At 44.0% G+C, this 11,811-nt stretch overlaps 1 protein-coding gene across 1 annotated transcript in view; it reads right to left on the bottom strand.

The window, feature by feature from the left end:
- Nucleotides 1–11,811, bottom strand: part of T265_12718 (hypothetical protein) — a gene marked incomplete at both ends in the record, with an annotated part of 63,195 nt that overhangs the window by 11,974 nt on the left and 39,410 nt on the right. The window contains 5 exons of the mRNA XM_009165158.1: nt 361–543; nt 3,143–3,405; nt 5,454–5,682; nt 8,215–8,297; nt 10,167–10,191. Coding sequence (XP_009163422.1) covers nt 361–543; nt 3,143–3,405; nt 5,454–5,682; nt 8,215–8,297; nt 10,167–10,191 — 783 coding nt within the window. The remainder of the gene's footprint in view (nt 1–360; nt 544–3,142; nt 3,406–5,453; nt 5,683–8,214; nt 8,298–10,166; nt 10,192–11,811) is intronic.

The following is an 11,811-nucleotide window of genomic DNA, read 5'->3' as shown; positions in this document are numbered from 1 at the left end:
AGACGGAGCACTCATGCCGCAGCACCAGGACAAACGAAAAGTATTCCAATTTACTTGAAACACATTAAGCACACATTTATCTGTTCGGTGATCACAATCCCTGTATACAGGAGAATGCCCTTCATCGTTTCAATAACGTCTTGAAAACCTTGCGTCTTCGAATGAAACATAAAATCCCCGTGTTAGAAAAGTTGCAGCGCATTCCAGTTTTGCCAGAACTGGCACTTGGGGGTCAATGTTGGCATGCTTATTTAAACGAGTGATAGGGATTGACAGCTTCCGTGTGCCAACCGCCAATATGTGAAGATTAATCCACTGAAGATGATTTACAACGAGCATGAATAAGGTATAGCAACTCACCGATCGTTGTAGTCCCAGCGTTACTTGCCCAACAGTATGTGCCGCCTGTTCCAGCATCTGGACTACTTCGCGATGTTTGGCCCCAATTACCCGGGTCCCATTCACTGAAACGATTTTGTCACCGGTTCGCACGATACCACTCATTTGGGCTGCGCCACCAAGCACAAGAGAACCGACAACTACCTTGAATCGGTTAATCAGAAAAGAAATAGCTTAGAGTTACAAACAAGTGAAAGTACGAACGCTTGCCACGCTATCAGAAAGCAGAGCACTCTACAGGTATCTACTACCCCCATTTTCGCCTTTAAGTAACCACAACCTGAACCGATTTGAGGAATATTTCGGATACAGTATCCTTTCGGGTGATAATCAGCTACCACTCAGTACTGGACCGAATGCTAATTAGTACAAACAAGGAAGATCAATAACTCTACTTAATTCGAAGGAAGCTTCGTTCATTTGGGTAGTTATCGTTTCGGAGACGTCTGGTAAACAGTCGGTGGATTTTTTGTTTGCCAACATTTCGCTTCATTTGAAAAAACCCAAGGATCCGAAAGAATGAAATGTAAAATGCTCTATCGTTAAGCAATGCTACGTATTTGTGGTTCTGTCCTTGAAGCGACTAGTAAGTTACATACTGGTAACCGTTCCTGGGTAGAACGGTTAGGTGTGCACGGAACCCGGAGCTCACCCATTTCTTCCAACGACATTCATTCACGGACTGAATGAGGAGAAAGTTTCTTTACTGATAGTCAATCAGGACAAGGATAAGGCGACTTCCGTGCCCTGTACTACGTACGGAAGAGTGACCACGGTGCAGTGATCAGGATTTTGAACCAGAAGCTGACAAGTCCTTTATATTACATGCTAAAGAATCTAACCAACAGCAGTTACCCAGAAGTTAACCCTTCATGAAAATTTTTACGTGCACCCACAGATATTGACCTCAGACGTCAAGTCGGTAGGTACGTGATGACGATATTTGGATGCAAGCGGATGTGGTTGTGTGCCTCCCTTGCCAAACTGAATCTGGATGAAGTTCAGCGTTCACTGATGGTGCGGCTTTGTGGCGTTAAATCCATGGTTGCGGGACCGCCACCACGGAGCAATCCATCTGCTACCAGGCCCGTTGGGACAGCAAACAAACAACACCAGACAACAACATCTTACTTATTTTTCCAAACTTCTAGCGTGGTTTCTAAGTGCATACATCTAAGCACGAGCTGAGCCTTCAAAATGGCCACGTTGATTCACAGGTCTTGGGACAGCAAACAAACAACACCAGACAACAACACTCATCTTATTTTTCCAAACTTCTAGCGTGGTTTCTAAGTGCATACATCTAAGCACGAGCTGAGCCTTCAAAATGGCCACGTTGATAAATTCACAGGTCCATAATTTTAGTAGAAGTACGAGTTCCTGCACCTCTAGCTATTGTATTGTTATAGTTCGCATCAAATGTTATCTCGAAGCTAGTTTCCCAAAAGTTCCCATGTGTACCAACCTTCAGCCAGAGCGCGAACATTGGAGGTAAGGAAGAAAGCACTACGCATGCTAGCGCGTCAGATGGAAAAGCCCAGCTGTTCATGGCATGGCGACTCTTACATTGCATTACAAAGTTCGGCAGACTTGATAGTTTTTTGGCGTCGTTCGTTCGTAGGAAACAGAGAAGCGTTGGAGTACCCAGTCCACAAGGTTGATTTCATCCGGGTGTTGAAAGCGATCCGGACAACAGCGTCCTTTCTTCTGTCTTCTTAACCGCAGCGGGAAGATAGCATATCACCGACAATAAGCTCTTCTCTTATTCCATGTAAGCCACCGTTTCCCTACCCCTCCTCTTGGTTTTTGTTAGTATTTGACTTTTCAAATTCAAATAGCAGATTATTCAGTCAACCTTCATCCAAAATTTAATTGAGCAATTTAATTACTGCTCTTCAAGTAACAGCATGTGACTCACTTGATGGTTGGTTGCGCCCACTTGTCTCCGAGATGCAAAAGTGATCCTCATACGCTATACCTTACCTTAATAAAAGAATGTAGGCTATCACTCTCTACTTTCTCCGGCTCGTTTGTGCACATCTTTAGGACTGATGGGGATCCGGCGGCAAAACACTACTTCCCAAGTTCCGCTCGGTTGCCTGTATTTCCCGTTGCCATAAGAATCTCAGGAATGGATGGTGGGAAATGTAAGATATTCCAAAGCATTCTACTTATTGTCAAACGGGCCGGAGATTGTGCCGAGATGCAAAAGTGATCCTCATACGCTATACCTTACCTTAATAAAAGAATGTAGGCTATCACTCTCTACTTTCTCCGGCTCGTTTGTGCACATCTTTAGGACTGATGGGGATCCGGCGGCAAAACACTACTTCCCAAGTTCCGCTCGGTTGCCTGTATTTCCCGTTGCCATAAGAATCTCAGGAATGGATGGTGGGAAATGTAAGATATTCCAAAGCATTCTACTTATTGTCAAACGGGCCGGAGATTGTGCCCGAATTGTTGGCACGTCTGAGAGTGGTGGCAGTGGTGGTTGTGTTTTTAAATCTTCGGACCGCACAAACACCCTCCGACCGATACAGAAGAACTTGACCATGATATATTCAATTCCCCGGTGAACTTTATGCACTGAAATGACCAAAACGCTATTCAGGAATACATGAACGCTGGTTTGCTTGAAGGCGTCATCTTTTAAGGGCTTATACGTATGCACGACACAGTTACGCCTAAACAAATTTCTGAAAGGATAAAGGTCTGAATAAACAATCGATAATACGAGTCCTACCTGGGAATTCTCTTCTGCCCCACCCACAATGTTGAAACCAAAACCAGTGGATTGACGTTGAAGATGAACGAAAAATTCTCCCGGAAGCATGATGAACGAGGTTCGGAGGACACCACATGACTGACCAGGAAGCTGACCGTTTCTGCCAGTGGGTACATTGGACTGACGTATTCGATGCATCTTACCAAGTCGCAGTAAAGAGCCATACTGCGTGGAGGAATCTGGAGAACCCGTAACAGCTGCCGACTTCTCCATTCCTAGAACTACAAAACGAGATACAGGGTAAGTGTAAGTCAAAACCTTTGGTAAAACAGATCAACTTCAATATTTGTAGCTGGGGGCGGAAGTTGCAGAATTCACATTCAAATTACACTTTTTAAATAGTCCCCTTCCAGTCCTGGAGCAATTCTTCTTGCGGTTCCACACTAAAGGGAGGAAACACTGAGCTCGAGTTTCGTTCCTGTCGGAGTTCATCCGCTCCTCTGTACATACACTTGGTCGTGTCGGGATTTAAACTCCGAACGTCTAACATGCGATGCGAGTGTTAACATTAATCTACCAAGATACACTGGACGCATCTGAATTATCACGTCTGATCAAGTGAATATGTTGACGCTTGAGCGATGTGATTGGTTTGACAGACGCTTCGGCGACGGGCACGTTTGAGAGCAGCTAGTCCCTACACCCTTTATCCATGAACCGATATAAATAAAGTTTCTACCCTCCTGATAGGAATAGTGAGACACGTCGCTTTAAACAGGCATTAGCCCATGGATTGGGAAACCCAATGAAATAAAAACTTAAGCCTAAGGAAGTGAATAAAAAATGGTCAGGTATTAATCTCACTACTTTTGTATGTAGGCTGTATGTCAACATGCTACTCACCAGATAGACCACCGGGAAGTCAACGTTGGGTCGTATGCAAGTGAGCAGAAGGAACAAAACCAGGAGCCTGATTATAAGAACAGTATTTTCGCTTGAACGTCAAGTGGCGGTTGCAGGAGTATAGATTACATGTATGAGAGTTTATTCATTTTCGACACGCGCCATGAGCAACATCAAAGCGACGTCTTCAAACAGAAAGCCACTCTACCGTTTCTGTAACCCTACAACTTTCAGCTGATATGTACGCTTGCAAATGCGGATAACAGAACACATTGGATTTTGACTTGATACTTTTTGTTGCTATGATGGCAGGATATATTACACCCAACTTCTTCCTTGAACTGGCACTATCCTTTGAAATAAGCATTTCTTTGCTCAAAGACTCCTGCCGCAAAAGTCTTCCGATAGAGTCGATCACCATAACTAACAACTAGTGGGTTGTCATCCGTGAGCAAATCAAGAACTATTTAGTACCAGGAAAGGCTCACAGATCACTGTGTCCCCCGTATGAGCGTTTGACGGACTCGGAATAATTTTAATTTCAATGCGATTCGCTTCACTGTGGGCATCAACACACCTCTGCGATGGTCCATTTGTCAAAGACGATAAATCCATGTTCAAGCACCGCAATCATGTTAGATGACCCTCAATCTCGCTTCCCACATCTTTAGTGGTACCAGGACGCTACATGTGGTGAGATACATTGAATGTATACACAATCACACGTCCGGGTCTGTCTTGGCCAGGAAACGTGATAAGTTTTAGTGACACTCTTAAACATCCGACAAATCTACTTTTATTTTACGCTGCCTGTAGCCTACGTTCTCCATTTTCATTTGCATGAAACAGGTTAGGAAGTTGACATGAGAACCGCCTCATAAAAAGCGAAAAGATAGGCATCGTAGTGTAGAAATGGCAGACACAGGCAAATGTGAACATAAGGTACTCAAGTTGAGAGTAGATGTGAGTTTGTTTGTGTGACTTTTTTTTCGCAACTCAAGTTAGTACATTATGACTACTAAGATGTTGAATTTGACGTAGCACGGCGCAGACTCTTCGAATGTATGATCTGTGCAACACAGAATGCGTAAGTAGACAACGTTTTGTATACGCGGTTGAAATGACGGTCGTTATTCTCCCAGGCTATGCACAGATTTTCTCGAATTTCCTGCGATTCTGGCTTATCCTGAAGGACAGATTCGAAAATTTTGCCCGTCAGAACTGCACAGTCCAGTAGCAAAATATTTTGTTCTTCGATACTTAGCCCTCAACTAATACACAACAGACAAGCGGTGAACCATGCAAAACAACATAATTAGCTTTTGGAACGAGAGAACTGCAGTCGGTGTAACCTCCTGCAAACAGAATTCAAGGACACCACTGCGAAGTCAAACCATGCTATGCAGCATCTGTACGTGTAGCTCACCACTGTCGTCCGACGGTTGTATTCGGTGGGTACCATCTGATCCAGTTAAAGATGGTTTCAACATGTGCGATGACGTTCGTGGATAAGCGAGTTCCATGTAGGTGACCTGATCACAACTAAATTGCTTCCCCATTTGTGGATCAGGTGTCTGGGATCGGGTTTTCTGAGAGGATTCTTCCGAACTTTGACTTAAATCCACCAATCCACCGGATACGGTGCGAAAGTGATTCTATGTGGAAAGAACATAAAAAGAAGAGAAATTGGGTATCTGTTTCGGTCAGGACTCCGGAATCTTAATGACTCCGCACTCACTGAGATGTGCAACAAAACGCAGTAAGCACAACGGATGCTTGATGGATTTTCTGCGTTGATCGGAAGTGGGCAGAACGGCTTTATTGTCCTGGATGTTACCAGCTAGCGTACTACTACTAATATCGTCTAGTTCTGAAGGGTATAATTATACATAAAAATGCGAGGGAGAGATATGGAAGGACATACAGGAGAATATTACTTTTTTGGAAAAGTAAGGGAAACACTCTATTCGAAGGCGTGCCATGAGTAGTTTTCCAGTCATGCCAAATGATCGCCAATGCATGTTTTGCATGGAAACACGTGCAAACAACAGTAACTGAAGAGAGGACAAACAATATTCAACGCTGTTCAAGACAAAGTAGGCGCTAGCACAGTCAAAACTTACAGATCAGACATAAGATGTCCATCATGCGGAGTCAACGTTTAAAAACACCAATCACTGTACAAGTTCCTCGAGGATAAGAAGACTGTGCTGATCCATCGACCATCATGGTATGGGAAATTTTGTGGGCTTCAGATTGAACCCCCCTCCCACCCAACTACACAAACCGCCACACTACGCTTAGATCCTCCCGTGTCCATCAGGCTTCACGGTCGACCTGCAAGGCTGCGCCACCTTGGCATGGGATCAAACTTCAAGGTAATCTAGCGCCGTCAGTAACAATCTATGCGTCCTAATTTGTTTGGGACTGACAATGAGTTTTCCGAATAACCACTGTGTACCAACCAAGGTACCAGGAAGATGGATAGTGATTATCCATAGGATCTAACTGTAAGATATATTAAAATGTCCCTAGTCTGATAAAACACTACTTGTAGTCAGACATTGCTGTTGCTGATGTTGTATTACGGGTAACCTGAACTGCTAATTATTCAATTCCAGGCGACGCCAAGAAATACATTTGAAGAATCGCTTGAAATGTAATAGAACATTTGCCGAACAAGGAAAAATTTCCGCCTCGGCGAACAGATCAACTGCCGTCTGATCAACACAAGGAAACGGCTATTTATATTTCGAAGAATTTCTGCCTCAAAAGTTGCGCACAAATTTCAATCAGAAAGGCTCTGAATGTGTTTTTTTCACACTGGCTGCGAATGACAGTTGTTTTATTTCCGTTTTGTGCTTACACGCACAACTCTATTCGAGCGTCTTGGGGTGGGTAGTGAGGCGTTAGTGGATGGTCTGCTGATACATAGCTGGAAGTTTACAGCACAAAAGTGCTTTTAATTAATTCGAGCATTCATCGAATCTTGGTGGTAAATTAGATATTCAGCAAGGCAACGCCTAAAACAGCCACTGACCAACCATTCCAACCTCAAATGCAGGAATTAAAGCGTCGAGGACTTATACATCACGTCAAGACCACGGAGACGAATCGCGCTGCCGTTACGCATGGTCCATCGATTGGTTTTCATCACTTAGAACGAACTATTAAGATGTTGTTCAAATGTCTTATTTCCGAACGTGAGAGGCACAGGACTTTTGTACAAAAGGGAAGGCAGTAGGACGAAAAAGCAAAACGTTGCAGTATAGTTACACCGGTGGAGGTGCATTATCTCAACAAGACTGGATATTTCGGAGGCGTCGTTCGTAAATTAGGAATACTTGACAGGCAGCTATGCAGTGCAGTGCACGTTCTTGTGGGGTCAGGCAGTTATGGGTATGTTGTACATTGCACAACATACCAAAATACAGCACTGAACCACTAAATGCGGTGCACGCAGGCTTAACCCCAATCCTAGCCTGAAAGGGGTGGTTAGCAGCGACACTGTGATTTAAATGCGCGCTCTACTCTGTAGTCCCACCTACTCCCAGTAAAAGTATAAAGTAGCCGCATGACCCTATCGCTTCCAGATTGACGATCAGGGCCCCCTGAAAGGTTGTATAATTATGCTGTTGAAGGGAGTGTTGATAGCTCAGCCTGCACAGATTGCTGGAAATAAATAAACTGTATCACTGTGATGATACATGTTTGTTAGTTTTTGTATCATGACAGTTGAAAATGCAACGGCCACAGAATTTGCTGTAACAAATCCAGAAAGAAAAACAAGCGCCTTTTTAAGTCCAAAACAATAACCGTCGATCAGCTAACAAAACGGATGTTTACGTGCCAGAACACAATAGATCCTAAGCGAAATCAAATCAAAATCAAACGATACAATACCTTAAGACCAACGCATCAAGGTTGGGCGCGGATACAAAACCAATAAACTAAGAAAACAATGCATGAATGCAGGCATCAGAATTCCTTGACATAGATTATAGGCAACTGTTGCGAGAGTCGAGTAGTTCCAGGACGGGATTAGAAAGGAGACAGAATAGAAAGACGTAATTTACGCTTTAATCGATCGTCTAATAACTGTAGTACATGAGCTGGAAATAGAGTGAGAATCACGAGTTAATGGGTTATGCAAAGGTACGTTTCATATAGTCATGACAGCAACTAACCGAGGTTCGAGATCGTGCCTGTGGCACACCGTAGATTGGTTTTACACCGGGTTCACTTTCTGGATGCAAACTTCGGGAAGTTCCTGAAACAGAGTAGTTAAAGTACGAGATATCATTTTTCTGAAATTGCTGATTCTCAGTGAGACCACCTGAATAATATACTTGAAACGCACTTGGAACTGTTGTGACACGTGGGCGTGGTTCTTTAGCATGAACATGGCATGACTATTAATTGATGATGAGAACTTCTACAACGTCGCTTATAAGCCTGAGTTAATTACCGTCTACGCCTAGGTGGCTTGGGAGTCTCAGCCGTTAGAGGTCGTGTGCACATCCACAAGACGGAGTTCCAGGATGGGTTCTTAGGTCAACACTACCCCGAAAAATGTACCTGGGAAGGTTACATTTTAGTGTTATTTTGGTTTATCAGATGCTATCACTAACTAGTCACTTCTGTTCACGCGCGCAACTAGTCACAAAGATAACCAGACGTAAGATGACCATAATCAATGGACTCATTCACACCAAGAACTGCTTAAACCGAAACTAGTGAAAGCCCATTTCCACTACCAAAAATAGGAAGTTTTGTATGTCACATGGTGTGCAGATGTAGAAACAAGTCTGAAACAGCTGTGGGAGCGACATGGTTCATTTAGAAATTCCTCCGATTTTTGGTAACTACTGATATGGATTTCGAAAGTAAAGTTGCAAAAGTGATGTTTTTGAAGTACCATACGGTTTCCGCCCTCGAAAGCGCGTATGTGGGCTTCCGAGCGAAACTGGGCGTAGCACACTATCTACCAGTGTCGAATGCACAGAATCACTGTGCAAGAATATGTAATGGTATGGTGATGTATGGTAGCATTATCTGCAAATTGTATCTCCCAACCAAAATATTTAAAGAAAATGGCATAATTCGGCTACAACAAATCAAATAGACAAAATAATCCAATTCTTTTTACTGCCTAGAGGGCAGAAAGGTGGAACGAGTAGTCTACTTCGGCTTTGTCACTGCTAACCAGTCACTGACGCACATACCAACAGACCATTCGTGTCGATTCAACTCCGATGGGCAATTCACCTACTTCCTCGCTCCGTCTGCATTGTGAGATCAAGATTCACATCCTGTTTATCCACCCCGCTTGCACGGCAGCTCTGATCACAACGCACCGACAATAAGAGTCGGATTTTCTTCCGCCCAAAAGAGCTGGCACACATACATCTACCCACGCGCAGACCAGCCAGTGACGGATGATCAGCCGTGCATTGAATTGTAAATGAAAGGTGCGCGCACGAGTAAGTCTATGCAACGCGTCGTCTTTGCGTGCCGAAGTAACTGAGCGAGCGACAGAGATTCTGCGAAGGGTGTCGCACACATGCGAAAAGCCTTCATCTATAGGGGCATTTTAATTCCATCACACGAAATCCCTTCCGGAACACTACTACTGGCTTCAGTACATTTTCAAATTCATCGCGAGATATCCTTTAAATTACCCTCGGGTGGTTTAACATGGTTTTAAGAGACTTTAACGTGAAAAAATGTGGTAGCATTTTATCTGCCGTAGTGCTAGTTCTATTCTTTATTTACATATGATGAACTTTAGTAGGCTAACAAAGTATTTTTCAACCAATGTGAGTTGAGTTAAAAGTCGCGGTAGTGGAATGATGAAAAGGCGAACAGAAAACGACCGATACGATCAACCATGTCCTTCCCTCTCATAGCAGAAGGAAATAATGGAAACAGTATAGTATGCAAACGTCTTCTGTAAGTAAGCAACAGAGGTGAACTTTGAAGGCTGTTCCAGGACAGACGTCCAAGAGAACAAGCGGAATTTCCGGAGTAGGTCCAACTGGCCTACTAAAACACAATGATGCAGAGGATGAGAACGACAAACTCTAGATCATACTGAGAAAAAAGAGAAAACCATCAAATGGAACGCTCCGCAACTTACTCAGATCTATGACATCGGAATCAGTCTAGAAATAAAGACGAAAAAGTATCTGAATGCAATGCGCTCATGAGCGGTAAATACAACATGCTACAAAAGTAGCACTTCGTACCTCACACGATTCAGCATCTTATAATCCGATTTTACTGGAGTGGAACATAGAAAAATCCAGTGAATACGGATACAATTGTGCCACAATTGAAGCTTCAAAGATTCAGTAATGGAGCACTTGATTGGGGTGATGGCCCACACGATACGCAACATGGACGGATGATAACAACGATGATACTGAAAGCTTCAGTGTCAAGGTCGTGCGGAGCGGTATGCTCCACATGCAGGATAATATTTCATTTCAGCGATTTACATTTGCCCCCTTACAACCAAGGCTTGCATACTTATGAACCTGACCTGGCCCAGCGTATATGACGATATCACCCGCGCTTTTGGACAAGACCTTCTAAGCGCAGAGCTGTCCCCTGTTTGGTAGGCTCGATCATTCATGGCGGATATTTACTTGAGGCAACTCACTCCATAAGTTCACGCAGCTCTGTGAATAGGAGATTGGGGAGAGGCTCAACTACCCAAAATTGATGGATGCCAACAGTGTTTGGTGGAGCGCGTTCTGAGAAAAGTGTATATAGCTGGGGAACTGCAACGTACGTACATTGCGGCACTTTAAAGTAAGGTTTTTAGAGGAAGTCAAACAGCCACGTCGTGCCGAGAAAAGTTTGACAAAATGTAAAGACCCGAAGCTTTTTAAGGTGCCACATATAGGAAACTCGAATGTACTAGTTCTTGAAATTGAGAAATTCATGAATGATCACTCTAGCCAACAATCTTGCGAGTGATCACCGAATGTATTGTCCAATTACAGAGACGGTTCCTTAGCAAGCACCAGTAGTGGTTTCAAAAGTAACTTTCTCCTCACAACGATGAACGGAGAACAAATTTCGTAATGCCAAATTGATGCGACACAAGTGACAATAAGCAAGAGTGGGCTAAACGTACAATAACGGAGAAACCATTCAAGTATGACTTTTCTCCACATTTTGGTTCGCATCAACCTACGTGGTGCCGTCTTTAATTTCCCGTATTTGAATTCTTTTCAGCAACTGTAAACAGTGTGCTATCTGGGAACGACAGACACTGTAACATATTTGGGCATTCCCTTCACCTCCAAGGGGAAAGGGGTCTTCAACCACCGACAGCACCTGCTCAAACTGCTCGAAGAAGTGACGCGTGCCCCGTTGAAGCCGCATCAAAGAATGGATATCACGAGGAACTACCTGATACCAAGGCTGACATATTCGCTCGTGCTCGGCCAAGTCCACAGGAACACACTAAAAAGATTGGACAACTACATCAGGCAATATATTCGTGGCTGGCTACGTCTACCGAAGGACACCCCGATCGGCTACATCCACGCCGGTAAACAACATGGTGGACTTGGTATCCCAGGTCTGAGTGCAACAATCCCGATGCAGCGGAAAACGCGTATGGAAAAGCTCCTCTCTACTCAGTGCCGAGTACTACGCAATGTGGTCAACGATTCCGCATTCGGCAAAATTGTTCGGGATCTCAGCCTTCCGATCCGAGTCCATGGAGCATGCGTAAACACCAAGGAGGAGCTGGTGGCTGCTTGGGGTGA

This window comes from Opisthorchis viverrini, assembly GCF_000715545.1.
Source record: "Opisthorchis viverrini unplaced genomic scaffold opera_v5_12, whole genome shotgun sequence".
Taxonomy (NCBI): domain Eukaryota; kingdom Metazoa; phylum Platyhelminthes; class Trematoda; order Opisthorchiida; family Opisthorchiidae; genus Opisthorchis; species Opisthorchis viverrini.
This window is presented reverse-complemented; position numbering and strand designations above follow the sequence as displayed.